The following is a 24,361-nucleotide window of genomic DNA, read 5'->3' as shown; positions in this document are numbered from 1 at the left end:
CATGACTAGAATGATTGTAATCACTATGGTAACATCATCTGGTATCATAGCCATACAACACAGAATCAGGCCCACCGGCTCAATGACTCAAGCTACACCCAACTACTCTGAACTCATTTCTCCACATTAGTCCATAGCTTGTATCATTCACTAAACAATAGAGTTTCTTGCACTGCAACCAAAGGTGCCTGTCAATATATTTAAAAAAAAGCAAACCAAGATAGGATATTTTATCACAATATAAGAGTCATGCATTTGTACTCTATCTGCATTGTACTCCCTGTTGCACGTTTATTAAATTTATTTCGGTAACTAGTCACGCGTCAGGGCGTGGCAACAGTGAAGGGAATAAGTTACGTCTTCAAGCTTTTCTAGCTTGGGACTGACGGATGTTGTATCTTTTGCTGACCGCTCAATACGCTTAGCTTACATTCGAGTATGCTTAAGTTTTATCGCTTCAAGGTTGTATCTTGCTAATTGCTAATGAAGAATCGAATAAAGGATTTAACTTTTGGAGCAATCATTGGAGATGGGGTGTGTCATGCAAGTATACTAAGTCCATGGGATCGCAGGCAGTGGCAATTGCTTAGGTTTGGTTTTATCGCTACACAGAATATTGAAAATTAAACAAGTGATATACTTGCCATTTCAACTGACCAACACTAACCTTCACTCTTACCTTTAATAATAGTTAAACATAAAGTTAATGAACATTGTAATTTTATTGATCCATCATACCTCTTCCAAACTGAGCTGAAGATACTCAATAACCTTGAAGGGGTTCCTCTTGCAGACCAACCTTTCTGTCATCTAAAATTGAAAAGAGTAAACTGTAGATTATGTCTGCTCGTTGAGCCAAATTCACATTTGAGATAACAATATTCAGTCACAAATGCTTGAAAAGGATGCAACTACAGTCGAAGGACAACTTAGCCCCGATGTCAGAGAAATTTGATAGTATCCAAATGTTTGTTTGCACACAAGAAATGGTTGACTTAGTGCTATTATTGAGCTGAAAGTTTCTTACAGTTATATTTAGTTCCAAACCAAATATTTTGACTTTGGAATTAACGTAACTTAAAAAAGAAATTTTCCTAATTCTGTCAAATAAATCTGATGTGATTCTCCAGCTCCCACAATTAGAAAGTTACTATACTGATTTTACCTTCACTCAGCAAACAAACCAATTGGATTAGCACCTACTATGCACGTTGAGGGATTAGTTAGACCAAGTATATTAATGCTTAGAGTGAAGAAAAATAGAGTTTGCAGGTGTGGTTATGTTAGATGGCATAGCAAGTTGTGTGGATTGGAGCAGGAAGTTTTCAGATAGATAGACAGTTTAAGCAAGCGGTTAAAATATAGCCAAGTGAAGTACATTGATGGAGAAATCCAGAGTAAGAAAGTTTAAATCTTAAAATGAAAGCTTGTTTAGGATCGCACTTAGGAAGTTCTTCATTCCCCATACAATGAACAAGAGAAATATGGATTACACCTCCCCTCTCAAAAAAAAGTACAGCCTGATCGACTTTTGATTGGCTAGAGCACCAAGGAATATAAGAAGGTGGGTAAATGACTGTATCAGCCATGACCTTAGACAGAATGGAGCACTCGTCTGACGAAAGAACATTTTTTACAGGTTTGAGCATGAAGGATTCCCAATAACCACCATGGAGTAGGGAATTATTTTCATGGTACATGACATCAAAATTATGATAATTGGTCTTGCCCCAAAAGGTCAGACTGTCCTTCCAGAGATGCAGCCTGAACTCGTTCTGAACATTTTCTTTTAAAATATCACGATGAATTGTATTAAAACAAGGCAATTGGATCAAAGAAATAATTATAAATCATTACAGGCAATGCTTGCTGTGGTTGGAATGCACCAAATGACAAAGATTCTTGTCAATTCTAGACAACAGTTGTGAAGGGATGAAGATTCAAGTATTCAAAGTACATTTATTATCGAAGTATGTATGCCGCATACAACCCTGAGATTTGTCTTCCCACAGACAGCCATGAAACAGGGAAACACCGTGGAATCTGCTCAATGTGCAAAACAAAAAGAACAAATCACACAAGCAGCAAAAAAAATGAGTGATTAACACACAGAATATTAAACATCAGGTTTCTTAAGGTTTTATGACCCACAGTGGTAATTGGGACAAGCTCCCACTACCTATTACATTTTTCCCAATGATATGTGCCTCAAATAGCCTCTGACAACCAAGTCCAGCTCCTGGCCTCCATGTGTGGCTTGGCTACCAAGCCTGGTAGAACCGTTTCTACTGACAGGAGAAAGGGCAAAGGCGGGTTACTGGTATCTTAAAACCAGTCCTTCGGGCAGATAGGGCTTGTCAGCTGTGGTTGGCAGCTCATCTAGGAGAAGGAAAACTCTGATCTCAAACTACTGCTGCCTTGTGGCTATACCCACCCATGGGGAAGGCTTTAGGAGTAAACCCCAAGGGAAAAATCCGGAGCTGGAGTCCTTAAGGCAGTCCTATGTTGAGTTCAACACTGACTAGCAATGCTGCTGGTGCCGAACTGTAATGGTCTCTGCTGTTCTTTTGGGTTCGTCAGATGCGTGGAGAAGGGGAGCTTGTTACATGGGCAACAGCTTGATCTCCATATCATACTGCCCATGCTTGCATATCCAGACAGCTAGGACACAACATCCATGGTCGACCTGAATGATAGAGACCTCAATATCAAACCGCAGAGTCCGCAAAATAGTCTAGGAATGGTCAGTTTAGTTCAGTTCAATTCAATTTAGTGCTGAGTTGTTTGTTGACTGCAGGTCATGGATCAAAAATCACACATTGTTGAGTACTAATTAGTTTAGTACTAATTTAGTACAAGCATAAAGGTATTTTTTGAGCTGCTCAAGATAGTGGACAGACTCTTATCAATTGCAACTAATTTTAAAAACACGTGAATGTTCTTGTAGACATTTAACCGCTAGCATTTTAGAGGGCAATAGATGCCTTACTAAGTGCAATAACTATTTTATTTTCCATTTATAAAAAGCCCCATAATAAAGGACTGAAACAAACCTACTCACAATTTGAGAATGTGAGTTCACAATACATTTCCATTCAGTAGTTTGAATTAATTTTACTGGTAGTCTTCAACAGCCAAACAGAATACTGTATTCACTCCATTTGGATTTGGCTCAGTAGTGTGACCAACACTGGTCTTAATTATGATGCTTACCTCACTATTCAATCCTTGAGTCTTTTCTACCACTAGTACATATTCATGTTCTGTAGAAAACTTGTCATCTTGAATTGAATCATCTTGGTGAGTTTCTTTCATAATATCTTTATAATGGCAGCCACAGTGAATGATGAAATCACCATGTCTGGGACAATGGGTATTTACTAGATCTTCCCTGTCAACAGCTTCACTGTCAATATCTGCTAAAGAATCACAAGGAGCATCCCCTTCCAAACAATGTTCCTTATTTTGACGGCATATTTCAGGATGATTTACTCCATTTTCTGTTCCTCTGGGCTTCTCAATGTAGTCAGTTTCAGTTGTAGGGTCCTGCGAACAATCACTGGATTTACTGTTTCTTTCATTACAAGACAAGTCAATTGATTTTATGTAACTTTCAAGCATCTTCTCAATTAAACTGTCCTCCAACCCTTGTGCTTGCAGGAGGCTTCTAGCCCAGTCTACATGATGCTGAAACCTGTAAAAAAAAAAATTATGAAAACAAATCAGTAATTTTACTGGTAGACTGAAACCTGATTAGGCATCCAGAAATATGAAACAATACCACATGCTCAAAACAAATTTTTTAAAAAAATATTGAAGTATATTCACTATTTACTCAAGTTTACAGAAAGTGGTCAGTTAAGCACATTGCAAAAATTATATTACCTGTAAACAGGAATAAGTTAATTAATTACTCATTACAAAGGACACCTTAAACAACAGATTAAAATTTACAGTTAAGGATCAGCTTTATTTGTCACATGTACATCGAAACACAACGAAACGCATTGCTTGCGTCATTATTTGTGATGTTCTCGGGGCAGCCCGCAAAATGTCGCCATACTTGCGGCGCAAACATAGCGTGGCCACAACTCACTAGCCCTAATTGTACATCTTTGGAATGTGGGGGGAAACCGCAGCACCCGGAGGAAATCTATGTGGTCATGAAGAATGAACAAACTCCTTACAGGCAGCGGTGGGAATCGAACCCCAACTAGTGATCGCTGGCATTGTAGATTGTAAATGGCTGAGAATCCATTACTGATCCTTGTGGCCACTCTACTTATAATAGCCTGCCAACCTGTAAAAACAAAACTCATTCCTGAATTCTTTAACCAATCATCTAACCACGATAACAGTTTAACCTTAACTCTGCAAGCTTTTGTTTTACTTAACAGTCTTTTGTATAGTACCTTCGGGCAACCTTGATTTATTACACCCAGTTTCCCCATTTTCTGCACTTCAAGTTACATCCTCAACATCCTTAAAACAAATGCAATCTAAATTACGTAAAAATCATGTTGACTTTGATTAATTAATATGATTTTGTTAAGTACTTTTACTGCCCATATAACTTCCAGAATTCACTCAAAATCTGATGAGTGGATCACTAGTCCCATGTTCTCACTGCTCGATTTTTGACTAGCAGCATTACAATTGGTCTCCACAAAGTTCAGTGGGAGGAAATGAATTGAGCCAAACAGGCACACTGATTGAAAGAGCAAATCCTCCAGCATTTTGTGTGTGTTGCTTTGGATTTCCAGCATTTGCAGATTTTCTTGTGTTTCTGATTGAAAGAGAACTGTGGGAGCAAAAGGTCATGAGAGAGACTTAGCATTGTCAACCTACATAATTCTAGATGATATTAGGAAAAGGTAGTATAAGACTGATTATAAAAAAGAATTGCATGCACAAGATGGGGTTCTGTGAAACTAGACAGAGCTAATGTTGGCTGCATTGGGAAACTAGAAGAGGAAACATGTGTAGCAGTTTAAGGGGGAAGAGTACAAAAAGAATTAGATGCAAATACTCAAAGGAAACTCCAGTGCATTCAAGTGTAAACATTAAGAAAATGCAAATCATTCAGATAAGAATAAGAAATGAAGTTCAAAAATTGCAAAAGACATTGATACATCATACTGGAAGAAATTATTCTCCAGAGTAACACATACAAAATTCTGGAGGAACTCAGGTCAGGCGGCATCTATGGATCCCTTATCAGGACTCCCTCCATAGATGTTACCCGACCTGCTGAGTTCCTCCAGCATTTTGCACTGCTCTAAACTTCTGGCCTCTGCAAAATCTCATGTCTGATTCTTTGGAGCTCTTCCCTTAAATGTGTTAATCTATTCACATCAAGTATGTCTCTTCTTAAATATTCTTCAGCTGCTACTACTTTCTCAGAAGAAATTGTTTTAATCTCATGTCAATTTCACCATATAACTGATCCAAGAAAAAAAAGGCAACTTGCAATCAATCAACAGCAGTTAAGATAGCTTAATATCCAATGACAGATATGAACTTCACCATGCCAAATCAAAGTGACTTTTTAGGGCAAAGAAAGTATTTTAACTACAAAGGAATCTAGAAACCAAGAAATATTTTGTTTAGCATGAGCAATTAATTATCTGGCAAAATTGTTAATGAAACAATCAAACTTACTTTGTTGCTGATATTATAGGCAGGTGCAGAGAATTGGCATCTATGAACAACCAAAAGGATAAAATGAATATATTTCAATGTAATAGCCAAAAATGATACCAATTATACCTTTTATTGAAGCTTTTGACTAAAATCCCCCTAATATTTTTTAAAAGCATTTTCCATTATGGGTACTAACCTCCCCCGCATTCAGGCCATCTTGAAGGAGTGAAGCCTTAAAAAGATGCATTAAAGACCATTAAAGACCCCCATCACCAGGACATGCCCTCTTCTCATTGCTACCATCAGTGAGGAGGTAGAGTCTGAAGGCACACACTCAAAGATTCAGGAATAGCTTCTTTCCCTCTGCCATCAGATTTCTGAATGGGCATTGAACCCATAAACACCACCTCATAATTTTTTGTTCCCTTTTCCCACTATTTACAAGAAAAATATATATAGATCACATTTTTAAAAAATTATGTAATTCAATGTATGCTGCTGCATAACAACAAATTTCATGACATTTGTCAGTGATATTAAACCTGAATCCGATTCCTTTTTAAAGAGCAAACACAAGGAAATCTGCAGATGCTGGAAATTCAAGCAACACACACAAAATGCTGGTGGAACACAGCAGGCCTGGCAGCAGCTATAGGAGAAGCACTGTCGACGTTTTGGGCTGAGACCCTTTGTCAGGACTAACTGAAAGGAGAGATACTAAGAGATTTGAAAGTAGTGGGGGGAGGGGGAAATGCGAAATGATAGGAGAAGTCCAGAGGGGGTGGGATGAAGCAAAGAGCTGGAAAGGTGATTGGCGAAAGTGATACAGAGCTGGAGAAGGGAAAGGATCATGGGACGGGAGGCCTCAAGAGAAAGAAAGGGGGAGGGGGGAGCGCCAGAGGGAGATGGAGAACAGGCAGGGTGATGGGCAGAGAGAGAGAAAAAAAACAAACAAAATGTCAGGGATAGGGTAAGAAGGGGAGGAGGGGCATTAACGGAAGTTAGAGAAGTCAATGTTCATGCCATCAGGTTGGAGGCTTCCCAGCCGGTGTATAAGATGTTGTTCCTCCAACCTGAGTGTGGCTTCATCTTGATAGTAGAGGAGGCCATGGATAGACATATCAGAATGGGAATGGGACGTGGAATTAAAATTTGTGGCCACTGGTAGATCCTGCTTTCTCTGGCGGACCGAGCGTAGGTGTTCAGCGAAACGGTCTCCCAGTCTGCGTCGGGTCTCACCAATATATAAAAGGCCACATCGGGAGCACCGGACGCAGTATACCACACCAGACCAGTATACCATACCATACCAGTATACCATACCGGACGAGTGGACAAGGGAGTTGCATAGGGAGCGGTCCCTGCGGAAAGCAGAAAGAGGTGGGGAGGGAAAGATGTGCTTGGTAGTGGGATCCCGTTGGAGGTGGCGGAAGTTACGGAGAATTATACTTTGGACCCGGAGGCTGGTGGGGTGGTAGGTGAGGACAAGGGGAACCCTATCCCGAGTGGGGTGGCGGGCGGATGGGGTGAGGGCAGATGTGCGAGAAATGGGAGAGATGCGTTTGAGAGCAGAGTTGATGGTGGAAGAAGGGAAGACCCTTTGTTTAAAAAAGGAAGACATCTCCTTCGTCCTGGAATGAAAGGCCTCATCCTGAGAGCAGAGGCAGCGGAGACGGATTTGTGAGAAGGGGATAGCATTTTTGCAAGAGACAGGGTGGGAAGAGGAATAGTCCAGGTAGCTGTGAGAGTCTGTAGGCTTATAGTAGATATAGTAGACAGCTATCTGGACTATTCCTCTTCCCACCCTGTCTCTTGCAAAAATGCTATCCCCTTCTCACAAATCCATCTCCGATGCATCTGCTCTCAGGATGAGGCTTTTCATTCCAGGACGAAGGAGGTGTCTCCCTTGTCCACTCGTCCCCCCCCCCATCCCTTCCCACCGATCTCCCTCCTGGCACTTATCCTTGTAAGTGGAACAAGTGCTACACCTTCCCTTACACTTCCTCCCTCACCACCATTCAGGGCCCCAGACAGTCCTTCCAGGTGAGGCGACACTTCACCTGTGAGTCGGCTGGTGTGGTATACTGCGTCCGGTGCTCCCGATGTGGCCTTTTATATATTGGTGAGACCTGACGCAGACTGGGAGACCTTTTCGCTGAACACCTACGCTCGGTCCGCCAGAGAAAGCAGGATCTCCCAGTGGCCACAAATTTTAATTCCACGTCCCGTTCCCATTCTGATATGTCTATCCATGGCCTCCTCTACTATCAAGATGAAGCCACACTCAGGTTGGAGGAACAACATCTTATACACCGGCTGGGAAGCCTCCAACCTGATGGCATGAACATTGACTTCTCTAACTTCCGTTAATGCCCCTCCTCCCCTTCTTACCCTATCCCTGACATTTTGTTTGTTTTTTTTCTCTCTCTCTGCCCATCACCCTGCCTGTTCTCCATCTCCCTCTGGTGCTCCCCCCTCCCCCTTTCTTTCTCTTGAGGCCTCCCGTCCCATGATCCTTTCCCTTCTCCAGCTCTGTATCACTTTCGCCAATCACCTTTCCAGCTCTTTGCTTCATCCCACCCCCTCCGGTCTTCTCCTATCATTTCGCATTTCCCCCTCCCCCCACTACTTTCAAATCTCTTAGTATCTCTCCTTTCAGTTAGTCCTGACAAAGGGTCTCGGCCCAAAACGTCGACAGTGCTTCTTCCTATAGATGCTGCCTGGCCTGCTGTGTTCCACCAGCATTTTGTGTGTGTTGTCCAATTCCTTTTTCTTCATTGGGCTGACACGGTGCACAAATTGCAACCAAGTTTACTGCTGTTGTTAAAAATTCACAGTATTGACAGGAGACATTCATTTAGATTTGTTGTTACCAGCCACTCCTGTAAGCAGATTTCATCTCCTTAAAGCTGTGGAGCACCTTAATGGCCCAATTATCTAATTAAGCAATAGCCCTGGTCAGTTGATTGTAATAGTAGACCCCTTCTCATATAGACAGTATATCATGATTTTGCACACGCTATCAGATGCAATCTTCAATCACTTAGACAGTAAATTGTAAGGCATGTTAACTGCCTAATTTAGAGTTCACAAAGGGATAGAGAATATTTAACAAAGTCCATCTTTTATCACTGTTCATATCATAAATACAACAAAATACATAATCCAGCCTTTGTTATATACTAAACTTTAGCACTAATTGGTAGTCTCTCAGCTATTCAGCCTTTTTAAATTACTTAAATTGGAGTCTCAGGGTCAGTAATGCCAATAGATAAGAAACTTTTCTTTCCCTCATTTGGTCTCCACTCTGAGATAAGATGCCTTTGACCCCTGCTGCTGCTGTACATTTTGAGGATGGGTTCATCAAACTCATTAGCTCCACCTTCTCGCAAGTGCACTCACTGCAAATGCAACGGCACTTTTGCGAAGTCCTCTGCTGGATGCAATTAAATAAAATCATCACTGAATTCAGGATGCAAGCTACGATCCAGCATACACAATATTTTAGCCTTCGTCTGAAAAGTCAAAATGTGCAAATACAGACAGAAAGCCATGGTACTTTTGGACTTCAGAAAACTGCTCTCTTAGCCGAGGACCATACACACAAATCTGAAAAAAATAATTAATGAGTCCCATTTCCTTTGTAATCCTCAAACTGTACTACTTGTCTTACTTCATTTATTTATTTAGTGATACAGCGTGGAATAGCCCCTTCCACACATTTCAAACAACCCCACAACTCCAATTTAATCCTAACTTAAGCACGGGACAATTTACAACAACCAATTAACCTACTCAGTATGTCTTTGGGTGCAAAGCAAAACATCTGGGGAAAATCCACGCATTCCACGGGAAGGAGGTATAGAGACTCCTTACAGAACAGCACCAGAATTGAACTCTGGAACACCCCGAGTTGTAATAGCGTCACGCTAACTGCTACACTACTGATCACATTTGCCCTATTAAAGAAAGGCTTCCAGCCTTAACATACAAAGATCAAAGTAAAATTTATTATCAGAGTACATACATGTCACCACATACAACCCTGAGATTCTTTTTCTGTGGGCATACTCAGCAAATCTATAGAACTGTAACTGTAAACATCAGGAAATGTAAATAGCAAACTGTAAATGCGGACAATAAATAAATAATGAGCATGAAATAACAATGAGTGTAGTTATCCACTTTTGTTCATGAGCCTGATGGTTGAAGGGTAGTTATTGCTCTTGAATCTGGTGGTGCGAGTCCTGAGGCTCTTGTACCTTCTATCAAATGGCAGCAGCAAGAAAAGAGCACAGCCTGGGTGGTGAGGATCTTTGATGATGAATGTTGCTTTTCTATGGCAATGTTTCATGTAGATGTGCTTAATGGTTGGGAGGGATTTACCAGTGATATAATTTATGGAGTCAATTAAATGCCAAGCTTCAGGGTTGTGTGTCACACTGCCCCGAGAGGAATGGTTTGGTTCATAACACTGTGTTGAAAAGCACTGCAAGCCGAAAAGCAGAAAATGTATTTGCCTATTTTTAATTGAATGACTGGGGCTGGGGAGCACCAGATGGCAAAAAGCTAGAAAAGATAAAATCTTCCAAAGATCTTGTATTTTACATGGTTTTAATGCAAAGCAATCAGATTTTACAAACACATTTCAATGCTTTATGATGTCACTTTAAAATAGCCTATGAATTTGAAAAGCGACATATAATGCAATGTCAAGTTGCAAGTTCCCGATGACCCCATCTTATCAATTGGATTGAGGGAATACCATAAATGATACCCAAAACAGATGTGCACACTATCCATCAGCTAGTTCAAAGATTTGGCCAGGGACTAATGTTGCTTTACACCACTACCAATTTCTTGCTGACACAACTGATGTGTCCTCTTTGAACCACCGGGGGGCGGGGTGGGGAGGAAATAAAATTATTTTCCAGAAAAGGCATTACTAATGGAACCCATCTGTTCTTGGCATTGATTTAATCCAATTTGTCAAAATATTATTCAGCAAGCTATACTTTACTGCAAGAGTCATGAAATACGACACACTAGTAGTCAGCTATTATAGATAAAAACAATCTGATCAAAAAAAAAAGGCTTTAAAAATTATTACCTTTCCATTTGGCAAGTAAGGCAGGGTCTGAAATATTGTAATCTGGTCTGCTTCTTGAGAGCACCCCTTTTCCAAAATAACCCTTTAAACAAAATGAACAACTTCAAAACCAGCAAACGTTTACTCTCAAATTTGATTTAACAGATTGCATAAAACTACAACAAGGCAATAAAAAAATACATGGGGCTACTTTTGGACTGTACTGTTGACACAAAACAACACCTTTCATGATGTGCAAGTCAGTTTCAATGAATCTGATTCTCTACTCAGTCCACCACCCTCAGGCAGAACATTTCAAATCCTAATCAAAGGTTGCATTAAAACTATTTCCTTCACCTTGTCTTCTATTTTCTTTGCCAATCACCTTAAATCTGTCCACTCTGCTATTGAACTTTTAGTCACTGAATGGGTTTATTTTTTTCCCCCCGAATCAGCCAGTCACCATTTTAAGCATTTATATTAAATTATTTCTGTGTTTTTTTTCTACCGCAGGAACAATTCTGGTTTCTCCCTTTGGGGGAATATCTTCTGCATCCTCATGCCAAGTGGTGTTTCTTTTGTTGTATATGTATTGTGGTGGTCAGTGCAAGCAAATGTATCATTTATCACTCGCTCCTAATTGCCCTCGAGAAGATGATGGCCAACTACCTTGTTCAACCACAGCAATTCTTCTGGTGATATTGTTTGCTCAGAAATTTTAGACCCAGCAGCAGCGAAAGAAATGGATCCCTTGTGGATAGAATTGAACACAGTATTGCAGTTGGGGCTGGAGTCATTTTTTAAAAAGAAGTTTGGTAAATTTCCACTTCCACCGTTCATTTTTTTAACATTCTGCCATCAAATTTAAAAAATTGTACAAAAACTCCCCACATCTCCCTGTTCTGCACTTTCTTTAAAACATTATTGAAAAGAAAGACTCACAAAGAACGTTTAGAACTGATCAATCAGATTAAAGCTATAGACCAAATTATACGCCCAGGTCAAGGATCTGGAGTTATATAAGAAAAGAATGGAACTTCAAACTAAATTTAATCTTATTTCTACTTATCCAATTGAACGTCAACTTTTGGGCAGTCAGAATAAGTTCTATATTCACGGGGATAAATCTAGTAAGTCCTTAGTTAACCAACTTAGGCGCTCTAAAGCAAAACAACACATCACTAAAATTCAAATGAGTAATGGGAATATTAGTGTGGACCAGTCTGAAATTAATGATACATTCAGGAATTTTTACTCTCCACTTTACACCTCTGAATCCTTTAATGGTAACACTACTGTTATGCAATTTTTAGATAGTTTAAATATTCCTAAACTTTCTTCTGATCTTAAACATAAATTGAAGGAGCCATTATCCTTAGAGGAAATATCCTCTGCTATTTCTGCTTTGCAGCCTGGTAAATCTCCTGGTCCTGATGGGTTCTCTACAGAATTTTAAAAATCATTTTCCTCATTGCTCTTATCCCAACTTAGTTTAGTTTTTTCTGATTCTTTTAAACAAAATAAATTGCCTGCAACATTTGATGAGGCTTGTATCATTCTTTTAGCGAAAAAAAGGCAAGGATCCATTAGAATGTGCTTCATACAGGCCGATTTCTCTATTAAATGTAGATGCTAAAATTTTAACTAAAATTTTGGCCCGTAGGATCTGGCTTTATTAAAAATCGTCTTCCCTTTTTCAATATTAGACATCTTTTTAATATTCTATATTCATCTTCATCAGGGACCCTGAATGTTTTATCTCTCCTGATGCCGAAAAGGCGTTTGATCGGGTGGAGTGGCACTATTTATTTGCAGTTTTAGAAAAATTTGATTTTGGATATAATTTTATTAAGTGGATTAAGTTACTATATTCCCATCCGATTGCATCAGTTTTGACTAATTCCCAGCAATCCCAACCGTTTGATCTTAAACGTGGCACCTGACAGGGATGCCCTTTAAGCCCTCTGTTATTTGATCTGGCTATCGAGCCATTGGCAATTGCATTTTGCAGTTGTACTGAACTGACTGGGATCTGGAGGGGCGGTTTTGAACACAAAGTCTCTCTATACGCCGATGATTTGTTACTTTTTATATCAAACCCGACCACCTCCTTACCTTTGTTGTTTTCACTTCTCAATAAATTTAGTCAGCTATCCGGATACAAACTTAATCTACATAAGAGTGAACTTTTTCCGATAAATAAGGAAGCACAAGAATTAGAATTTCACAATCTCCCTTTTAAAGTAGTAAACAATTGTTTTACTTATCTTGGTATTATCGTAACAAGGAAGTATAATCGATTGTTCGATGAGAATTTCAATAATCTTTTAAATTTTACAAAACAGAGATTAGCACAGTGGTCACCTCTCTCCATGTCTTTAATTGGGCAAATTAATGTAATTAAAATGTATATTCTCCCTAAATCTTTATACTTATTTCAATCTTTACCTATATTTATTCCTAAAGTTTTTTATTGATTCTTTAGATTCTATTATCTCATCATACCTATGGAAGGGTAAACAGCCCAGACTCAATAAAGCTCATCTCCAAAAGCCTAAAAGAGAAGGTGGCTTGGCGTTGCCTAATTTTCGTTCATATTATTGGGCAACCAATATTCGTAATATTATCTTCTGGTCCTACTTTTATAATCAGTCTGTTTGTCCAACATGGGTGGCAATGGAATTAAACGCTTATAAGAAATTATCTATTCCAGCTTTACTTGGATTTGTTCTTCCTTGCCAATTGCCAAAATCTATTATTAATCCTGTAATCAGGCATACTTTGAGAATATGGGCTCAATTTAGAAAATACCATGGTCTTTATAGTTTTTCCCTCTCTAGTCCTATTCTATACAATCATTTATTTCAACCGTCTATGCAGGATTCCACATTCCAAGACTGGTGTAGGAGAGGTATCAGGCGTTTTGAAGATCTTTTTACAGACAATCGGTTTGCGTCTTTTGAACAGTTGTCTATAAAGTTTAATTTACCGAATACTCATTTTTTTAGATACCTTCAAATTAGACATTTTATTAGCCCTTTAATACCACATTTTCCTGAACAACCTGATAAAAATGTTGTAGACTTGTTTCTTCAATTGAACTCCTTGGGCAAAGGCGTAATTTCTACTATTCGTGTTAAATTTATGATTCTCAGATGAGCCCCTTGTGATAAAATTAAAACTGCTTGGGAGCATGACTTAGGTTTTTCTTTGTCCGACAAGGTTTGGGATTCAATTCTTAAATCCGTCAATTCAATCTCTTTATGTGCTCGTCATTGTCTCCTGCAGTTTAAAGTCGTCCACAGGGCTCATATGTCCAAAACCAAATTGGCGAAGTTCTATCCTGATATTAGTCCCTGGTGTGACAAATGCAAAGGAGGTGAGGCCTCCCTTTTCCATTTGTATTGGGCCTGTCCTACTCTGGAAAAATTTTGGAAAGATGCTTTTTTAACTTTATCTTCTATATTAAATTGTCATTTGGAACCTGATCCTTTGATCGCTCTTTTTGGTATTCTTCGAGACCCTGACAAGCATTTGACCCCGGCTAAACAGCAAACATTGTCTTTTGCCTCTCTTCTAGCCAGACGAGCAGTACTCCTTAAATGGAGAGATGTAGTTCCCCCTACCCATGCTCAATGGTTTAGGGATATTATGTCTTGCTTAGATCTCGAAAAGATTCACTACCCACTTTCTAATTCAGACATAAAGTTTCATAGGGTGTGGGGATCTTTTCTCGAATATTTTCATAACTCTCACCTAGATTGACAGGTGTTTGTTCTTTTTTCCCTTGATAATCGAACCATTACATTTCCAGCTTTTTTTTGACTTTTGTTTTTTTCTGATCAGGTAGCTGGCTGCCCGCCCCTTTTTTTTATTACAATATGTAGTTCTGGGGTAATAAAAGTGTATCTCATATGATGGTTAGCTTGGAGTTGGATAGGTGATGGATTGGGTGCTTTTCTTTCTTTTTCTCTTTTTTTTCCTTTTTTACTATGGGTGACTTGCTCATTTGTTAAGACATGTATTATTGTTATTTTTGTTTATATGGCAATGATCCTTCTATATATATTATTGATTTTCTTTTCTTCGTCGTAGTTTGTAGAAAATTATAAATAAAATATTAAAAACATTATTTATTTATTGAGACACAGTGTGGAATAGGCCCTTCCGACCCTTCAAGCTGTGCCACCTAACAACCCCCGATTTAACCCTAGCCTGATCATAGGATAGTTTACAATGATCAACTAACCTACCAACAGGTATATTTTTGGACTGTGGGAGGAAACCCGAGCACCTGGAGGAAACCCATGTGATCACAGGGAGAACGTACAAACTTCTTACAGACAGTGGTCGGAAACTGTAATACTTAGCTGCTCTAAAGAACATCATCTTACATTCTGCTGTGTTGAAATTCACTAAAAGACACTTGAACATCTACATACAGTTGCAAGAAAAAGTCTGTGAACCCTTTGCAATTATCTGGTTTTCGCATTAATTACTCATAAAATGTAGTCTGATTTTCATCTAAGTTACCATAATAGACAAACACAATCTGCCAAAACACAATTGTACTTTTCATGTCTTTATTAGACACACTGTTTAATCATTTATAGTCCAGGGTGGAAAAAGTATGTGAACCCTTGTATTTAATCAGAATCAGAATCAGACTTTAATCGCCAAGTACCTATGCACATACAAGGAATTTACTTCCAGCAGATGTTGTCTCTCTGCTCGTAACAATAATAATGATAAATATAAATGAAAATATAGATTATACATACAGGTAGTGCAATCCAAGTAATAGTTAGCCGGCAGTTAACTGTTCAGCAAAGTGACCGCAGTAGGGAAAAAACTTCTCCAGTGCCTATTAGTCTTAGTCTGGAGGGATCTGAAGCGCCTACCAGACGGAAGCAGATCAAACAGTCCGTGCGCAGGATGGGAGGAGTCCTTTATGATGTTCCCCGCACTCTTCTTCAACCTGGAAGAGTACAGGTCCACAATAGAGGGCAGGGAGGCTCCAATGATGCGCTCGGCAGTCCTCACTGTGCGCTGTAGTCTGGTTCTATCCTGCTTGGTGGCGGCTCCAAACCACACAATGATGGAGGTGCACAGGACAGACTCAATAACAGCAGTGTAGAACTGGTAGAACCTCCTTTAGCAGCAATAACCTCCACCAAACATTTCTTATAGCTGCTGATCAGACTTGCACAATGGTGAGGAGGAATTTTATACCATTCCTCCAGACAAAATTGTTTTATTTCATCGGTATTTCTGGGATATCTTGCATGAACAGCTATTTTCAGGTCATGCCCAGCATCTCAATTGGGGCAAGATCTGCACTTTGACTTGGCCATTCCAAAACACAAATTTTCTTCTTTTTAAACCATTCTGGTTGATTTACTCTTGTGTTTCAGATCATTGTCTTGTTGCAATTTCTCTTACTGTGGACTGATGAACACTCAGGTCTTTAGAAATGCTTTTATAGCCTTTTCCAGCTTCATGCATCTCTACATTTCTTCTAAGGTCCTCTGAAAGTTGTTTTGATCAAGGCATGGTGCACATAAACAGATCTTCCTAACAAGAGCAGGCTCCGTCAGTAACCTGACTTTGTGACTTTTTTAAAAATAGGGCAGAGCACCTCTGCGACCCACACCTCCAATCTCATCTCATTGATCGGAACATCTGATTCCAAATGGATTTTGTAGATAGCATTACCCCAGAGTTTCACATACTTTTTTGATTGTTTAAATGGCGTACTCAGTATTGATGAGAAGTACAATTGTTTGTGCATTATTAATTTAGGCAGATTATGTTCGTCTATTATTGCAACGTAGATGAAGATCAGACTGCACACCCGGAGGCTGCTTTCATCGTTGCCGATGACTTTAAGAGAGCGCTACTGACTAAAGTCTCTCAAAATTTTGTCAACACATCTAGATGGGCACACAGGGAGATAGCATACTCAACCACTGCTACTCGCCCTTCCACAATGCTTACAAAGCACTCCTCTGCCCGCCATTTGGAAAATCGGATCACTCCTCCATCTTGTTGCTGCCAAGGTACAGGCAGAAGCTGAAACAAGAGGCAACCATAGTTAAAACCGTTCACTGTTGGTCCGACCAACCGGTCTTCATGCTACAGGACGGCTTTGATGATGTCAACTGGAATGTCTTTCATGATGAGGATGTCTCTGAGGTCACGTGTTTCATCCGGAAGTGCATTGGGGATGTTGCCCCCAGTAATCGGTCAGGATCTATCCAAACCAGAAACCCTGGGTCAACAGTTCCGAGCGAGCAGCACTTACTGTGCAACACAGAGCTTATGTTGCCAGTGACCAATAGAAACTCATGAAATGCAGCTGCAATCTGCGCAAAGTCATCAAGTCAGCGAAACAATACAAGGACAAGATCCAGTCACAACTCTCCACCAACAACACACGCAGCTTATGGCAAGGTCTGCACACCTTCACAGACTTCAAAGCTAAACGTAGTGGAGTTTCCAACATCCAACATCGCTGCCTCTCGCCCAGATGAGCTAAATCTTTTTTATGCTTGATTCGATGTTGCTGACACTGAGCCCCTGAGGGGAGACACTGAAGTGACCTGCAGCTTGGTCATCCCTGAGGCTGAAGTACGCCGGTGTTTCCAACAGGTGGACAGTCGCAAGGCTGCGGGACCAGACAGCATCCCAGGGCGGGTACTCAGGATGCGCGCGGCACAACTGGCAGGTGTGTTTACAGACATTTCTAATCTTTCCCTCTCCCAGTGTAGAGTGCCCTCCTGCTTCAAAACATCCACCATTGTTCCTCTACCTAAAAAGACCAAGGTAACATGTCTGAAGAACTGGCGTCCTGTCGCACTCAGATCAATAATATGCAATTGCTTTGAGAGGCTGGTCAAGGACTCATCTGCAGCATGCTACCATCCACTCTGGACCCCGTGCAATTGGCCTACCCACACAACAGATCGTCAGATGATGCAATAGTCATAGCTCTACACACTATCCTTACACGCCTGGAGAAGAGAGATGCTTATGTGAGAATGCTGTACTTGGACTACAGTTCCCTCCAGGCAAGACGAGAAACTCAGACCTCTGCCTTCACCCTGCCTTGTGTAGCTGGATCCTGGACTTCCTGTCAGATTGCCGGCAGGTGCTCAGTGTGGTCTCCCTCACCTCTGCCCCTCGACACAGGTGCCCCTCAGGGCTGTGTCCTAAGCCCCCTCTTGTACTCTCTGTATACCCATGACTGTGTCACCACCCACAGCTCCAATCTGCTAATTAAATTTGCTGATGACACTATACTGATTGGCCTAATCTCAAGTAATAATGAGGCAACTTACAGAGAAGAAGTCATCACCTTGACACAGTGGTGCCAAGAAAACAACCTCTCCCTTAATGTCGCAAAAACAAAGGAGCTGGTTGTAGACTACAGGAGGAATGGAGTCAGGCTAACCCCTATTGACATCAATGGATCTGGGGTTGAGAAGGTGATCACCTTGGCATACACATCACTGAAGATCTCACGTGGTCTGTACACACCAGCTGGGTGGTGAAGAAAGCACAACAGTGCCTCTTTCACCTCAGACAGTTGAAGGAGTTTGATTTGGGCCCCCAAATCCTAACTTTCTCCAGCGGCACAATTGAGAGCATCCTGACTGGCTGCATCACTGTCTGGTATGGGAACTGTACTTCCCTCAATCACAGGACTCTGCAGAGTGGTGTGGACAGCACAGAGCATCTGTAGATGTGAACTTCCCACTGTTCAGGACATTTACAAAGACAGGTGTGTAAAAAGGGCCCGAAGGATCATTGGGGACCCGAGTCACCCCAACCACAAACTGCTTCAGCGGCTACTATCGGGGAAATGGTACTGCAGCATAAAAGCCAGGACCAACAGGCTCCAGGACAACTTCTTCCACCAGGCTGATTAATTCACGTTGATACAATTTTATTTCTGTTATATTGACTGTCCTATTGTACATACTATTTATTATAAACTACTATAAATTACACATTTAGATGGAGTCGTAACACAACGATTTTTACTCATGTATAGGAAGGATGCAAGTAATAAAGTTGATTTAATTCAATGCAGAAAACCAGGTAATGCAAAGGGTTTACAAACTTTTTCTTGCAATTGTAAGTAGGAAAGGGTTAGATGAATATGGGCCAAACACAGGCAAATGGGGCTAGCTTAGCTGGGCATAGACTGGCTGGGCTGAAAGGTCTTTTTCTATGCTGTATCACTGTACGACTTCAAGTCATCTGCCACAGGTTTCACCATTCCATTAACACACCCAAGTCCTCTTTAAATCACTTTACTGTCTCTTCACTATTTACTGCAGTTCCAAATTTATACCCTCTACAAATTGTGAAAGTCCAATCACAAACATGTACTGAAAATAGCAGCAATTCCCGAAATACCTTTCCATACAGGGTCTGTATGCTCTCTGGCTTTCTCACAATTACATTGTTATTTATCATTTCAGCATAATGATGTTCTTGCTCATTTGAAATGGTGCCTTCTTCAGTTAACAAGGGAAAAGGCGCTTCATAAGACTCGTACACTCTTCTCTTTCTTTTTGGTGCTTGAAATACTGCTTCCGTCATTGTACAAAGGAGTCCTTTAGAGTAACTTTAGGTAACAGGTGGTATCTTAAAAAATGAAAACATGGGAGTTAGTTTCAAACACCTTTGAATATAGTTTGGAAAAGAAAAAAATACTGATCTAATCAGAAGATTAAAAACAGAAAATTCTAGAAACATTTTGAGGGTCAGGCAACATATGTATAGAAATAGGAGAAAAAGCTTTCAGATTGAAGACAGGTACGATCCGGTGCATTAAACATTTCTAGGATTTACCATTTTACATTTTTAGCTATTACAGTTAAAAAGAATCATTTAGTGATCAAAATATCTTGGGATATTTAAGATTTTAAATAAAGTATATTCCAAATAAGAATAATTGCAAATGTATTAAATTGCATATGCCCCATGTCCAGCTGCATAGGAGGGCTAAATAAAAGCAGGGTGTTAAATAACAGGCACAGATGCACACTTTAAACAAACCCTACTATTAGATGTATTTGTAACAGCTAAGAACTCTGTCACAGATGGTCACAAGCCCAGCTACAAATGGAGGAAGGTTGGGCACGGGGTCAGCAAACCCATCCCATAAAAACCTTGAGCGAGAGACGCCAAGGACCTCATGCCTGGGAGAGGAAGGATCTCAGATGGGTTACACCTGGGGACAACCTGAAAGACTGGCCCAGGACAGAGGATTCTGGTGAGCTGCTGTTGGCGGCCGATGCCCCAGAGGGGTGGTGGGCTTCAGTAAGAGCAAAGGCTGTCCTGTAGTACGGCCACTTCTCTGACATGAAGCATAATAAAAAAAAACAAATGTGTGGGCTTTTGCAAAAGTGTTTTAAAATAAGATAACATAAGTAAACTCAAGCCCCTTGGAGTCTGAGGCATGAGAAATTATAAAAGGAAATAAAGTTTCTCCTCGCCAGATCCATTGAACACATTGTTGCTGAAAGTTCAGATCACCGAGTGAGCTATTGACTAAGTGTTGCCCGATAGCACAAGCAAAACACCTTCCATCATTTTGAAAACCAAAGTGGAAAGACAAATGGATTGGAGCGTTTTTTCTGAATAGATCACACTATGGGGATTTCCCACATTTAAAGATAGATGGCGCTAAAACTGTGCAAACCCACAGACAGGATGCTGCCAGGGCACAGTCTTCCATCTCCAACACACTCAGACATCACCTGATAACAGGTGCAGTAAATTAAACAGGTTGAAAACCAGCGTATCTGATGGTGGCAATCCGGCACTTAACATTTATCAAAAACAAAACACTTAACTTATACTAATGTCCTGAGGAAATATTCAGTGAGATAAAAAGGAACCAGTTGATACCTTAACATTTTAAAAAGGCATTTGAGATGATGTTTACTCAGAGACCTTGCTGGCCTTTGAAAGAGCTTTTTAAAAAAATGTTTAACATCTCAAAATCTGGGAATTTCACAATAACATTTTCACAATAGCCATCCAGATGAAAGATCTTGATCTGAAACATTGACTGTTCATTTCCCTTCATGGATGCTGCCTGACCCAGCCAGTTCCTCCATTGATTCCAGCATTTGCAGTTTCTTATGTCAGGATTTTAAAGTATTATCTTGTTTATCCATTGTTGAATTTACGACATGGACTTAGGTCAAACCTCCCTCTGCCCCATTCCTGGCTTTGACACAGACTCACAGAATGCAAACTTAAAATGGCCATTTTCAGAAAAGTCACAAGGCTTAGCAGTGGAGCCTCAGTTACAAATATTGTGTGTGATTTCACAGCAAAGCAATGTTGCCATGTTTGTTTTTAAAAAAGCTGCCTATAAAAAGATCCAGTGCCCTGTGAGGCTTGGAACGTCCTATATGGTAGGTTCTTGGCAGTTCAAAGGTATCCCTGGCATACAGCTCCGATGCTGTTATCAAACCAGCTGAGCAATTAATTCTTACCAACAGGACACCAGAAATGAAAAGGCAGCACATCAAACATTTTCCAATACACACATAGTATGGTCAAATCGGCAGGGTTACTTGATAAGCCACAATTTTGGTACAGTACACCATTAAAAACCCAGACCTCAGCAAAGTATCTTATCTTCACAATATTTAGTGAAATGGATTAGAAAAAAGATCAATTATCTTCACAACTTCCAGATATTTGAGTTTAAAAATGTTATCGCTGTTAAGTTAGGATTTAAATTGGATTTCTGGTTAGTTCGTCCAGACATCAACCTTATTATTAAAATCCCAGATGACTGTATGTGCTATTATGACAAGATCACAAAATTGTTGGGGGGGGGGGGGGAGAGTGAGGAGGTCCTCATTGTACTGATGCATATCATGATCTAGGCTTCAGAGGTCTCCTCTGTTGACGATCCCACCTACCACACTTATCCAGCTCAGTCTCAAGACTAAGCATGCTCTGCTTCACAACTACTCCTGTCATAGTTGTTTATCCTTTAGCTCCTGGGATTACCCAACTCTTCACCAACTAATTCTCAACAAAGATTCCATCCCATCCACCTCTCGCTCTCTTTCCCCTTTCTCCACCTATCACAAGTATGCAACATCCCTTCCCCACAGTCCAGCTTTCTCTCATCATACTCACTAAGGGCTTGCGATCCAAAACTTTTAACTATCTCTTTCACAGATGCTGCAGATACGCTGTGTTTCCAGTGCTTTTGATTTCATTTCAGATTTCCAGCATCTATACTTTGCCTCACCCCTCCCTACTACCGGAATCTCCCTTACCCTCAATTTTGCATGCCCCTTGTTCCCTGCCCTATCTCACCACATCGTTTTTGCTTTCTCCCCCATCGCACGTATTCCCCTCCCCACCTTGAGATATTCCTGCACACCATCCACCCCTCCCTCCCCACTCATCAGTCCTCACTCACCTACATCACCAGTAGCACCCTGCTAACCTCATCCCCCATCACCAGAGTGCAGCCCCCATCACCCTGACCCTCACACTTTATACCTCGTCACCAGCAGCAGCCCCACCGCACCTCGCCCTGTCACCCACCTACCTCATCCTGTGTGTCAAGAGGGCTCTTCCCTCCCCCCCAGTCACTCATCCTCCATCATACCTCCTCCTTTCCGCCCACCGTCCCTCCTCCTCAGGATGTACAGCCCTTTTTCAGCCCAGCTGCCCGATCACCGACGGGCAGACGGCCCTGAGTAGCCGATCAGCCCCGGTCCGCGCTGCCCTTCCCCCGGTCGGCCACTTGCACCACCCTCAAATAGCGCCGGCCGGCCCGCTCTCGCCTCTTCTCCGTTCCTACCGCCGCGGCAAGGACGTTCCCACATCACTCTGCTGTGCTCTGAAACATCAAAACTAAACACACTCCTTAATAACTATTTACTTCACAACATGCATCACATTGCATGCGATCTGCGATTTCCTGCTTTTAGTGCAAGATGGTGTTTCCACGTGACCCAAACCACTCAAGATGCAATTGTTCAGGGACAAGATTCGCCGCTGCTCAGACTCCCCCGGTGAAATCACTAAAAAATTTACATACACACGAACAATAGTTGTCAAAGGATATAGATCAGTTGGAAATTTGGGTTTGATCCAGACAAGTGGGGCTTGTTATGTTTGGAAGATCAAGAACAAAATGAAAGTACTGTATACAGTAAATAGCAGGAACCTTTAGGAGCACTACTAAACAACATCTAGAGGTGCAAGTCCATAGCTAACATTATAAATCACAAGGTATACAGCATTCGTCAGTCAGGCGTTTAGTATAAGTCATGTTGCTACCATATAAAACTTTGGTTAGACCACATTTGGAACATTTGTAGTTACAGTCTCTGCTTTTTAGGGTTAAACCGTTAAACATAGGAGCAGAATTAGGCCATTCGGGCCATCAAGTCTGCTCTGACATTTTGTCATGGTTGAACTATTTCCCTCTCAACCCCATTCTCCTGCCTTCTCCCTCTCATGCTTTGCCTAATCAAAGTTCAAAGTAAAATTTATCAGAGTACATAAATCTCACCACATACTACCTTGAGATTCATTTTCTGTGGGTGTACTTAACAAATCTATAGAACAGTAACTGTAAACTAAAACTGCAAATGCAGATGGAAATAAATAGCAATAAATAACATGCATGAAATAACAATATTACAGAGTCCTTAAATGAGTGTAGTTAACCCCCGTTGTTCAAGAGCCTGATGGCTGAGGGGTAGTAACTGTTCTTGAACCCGGTGGTGCGAGTCCTGAGGCTCCTGTACCTTCTGCCTGATGGTAGCAGCAAGAAAAGAGCACGGCCTGGGTGGTGAGAATCTTTGATGATAGATGCTGCTCTTCTACAGCAATGTTTCATGTAGATGAGCTCAATGGTTCAGAGGGTTTTACCCATGATGTTCTGGGCCAAATCCACTACCTTTTGTAGGATTTTGTGCTCAAAGGCATTGGTGTTTCCATACCAGGCCGTAACGCAGCCAGTCAGCACACTTTCCACCACACATCTATAGAAGTTTGCCAAGGTTTTTGATGGCATGCCGAGCTCCAAAGACTCCTGAGGAAGAAGAGGTGCTGTTGTGCTTTCTTCGCAGTAATATTTATTTGATGGTTCCAAGACAGACCTTCTGTTATAGTTACACTTAGGAATTTAAAATTACTGACCCTCTCCACTTTTGATCCTCTGATGATTAGACCATAAGGCCATAAGATATAGGAGCAGAATTAGGCCATTTGACCCATTGAGTCTGCTCTGCTATATCATCATGGCTACTGCAATTTCTCCTCTCAGCACTAAGCTCCTGCCTTCTCCCGTATCCCTTCATACTCTGACCAATCAAGAATCTATCAAGCCCTGCCTTAAATATACATAAAGACTTGGTCTTCACAGCTGCCTGTGGCAAAGAATTCCACAGAATTCCACTCTCTGACTAAAGAAATTCATCCTCATCCATTCTGAGGCCCCTCTATTCTGAGGCTGTGTCCTCGAGTCTTAGACTCTCCCACAATGGGAAACATCCTCTCCACATTCACTCTATCAAGGCCTTTCACCATTTGATAGGTTTATGTGATGTCACCCCTCATTCTTAT

The 24,361-nt window shown here is 40.9% G+C and overlaps 1 protein-coding gene across 4 annotated transcripts in view; it reads right to left on the bottom strand.

Moving 5' to 3' along the window:
- tsen2 (TSEN2 tRNA splicing endonuclease subunit) overlaps window positions 1–22,688 on the bottom strand; it is a 38,113-nt gene extending 15,425 nt beyond the window's left edge. Inside the window, exons 1-6 of one of the 4 annotated variants that reach the window (XM_073072129.1) lie at window positions 22,668–22,688; window positions 19,157–19,387; window positions 10,754–10,835; window positions 5,662–5,701; window positions 3,214–3,694; window positions 739–810 (exon numbers count right to left, since the gene is read on the bottom strand). In XM_073072129.1, the coding sequence (XP_072928230.1) occupies window positions 739–810; window positions 3,214–3,694; window positions 5,662–5,701; window positions 10,754–10,835; window positions 19,157–19,342 (861 nt within the window). In that variant the 5' untranslated portion in view covers window positions 19,343–19,387; window positions 22,668–22,688. Of the gene's footprint in view, window positions 1–738; window positions 811–3,213; window positions 3,695–5,661; window positions 5,702–10,753; window positions 10,836–19,156; window positions 19,388–21,910; window positions 22,070–22,331; window positions 22,648–22,667 lie in introns of those variants that run through there. The other 3 variants (XM_073072126.1, XM_073072127.1, XM_073072128.1) reach the window with 3 other exon arrangements.
- Window positions 22,689–24,361: the final 1,673 nt, after the last annotated feature.

The sequence above is a fragment of the Hemitrygon akajei genome, chromosome 19, assembly GCF_048418815.1.
Source record: "Hemitrygon akajei chromosome 19, sHemAka1.3, whole genome shotgun sequence".
NCBI lineage: Eukaryota > Metazoa > Chordata > Chondrichthyes > Myliobatiformes > Dasyatidae > Hemitrygon > Hemitrygon akajei.
Note: the sequence above shows the minus strand (reverse complement) of the source record. Positions and strands in the feature narration are given on the sequence as shown.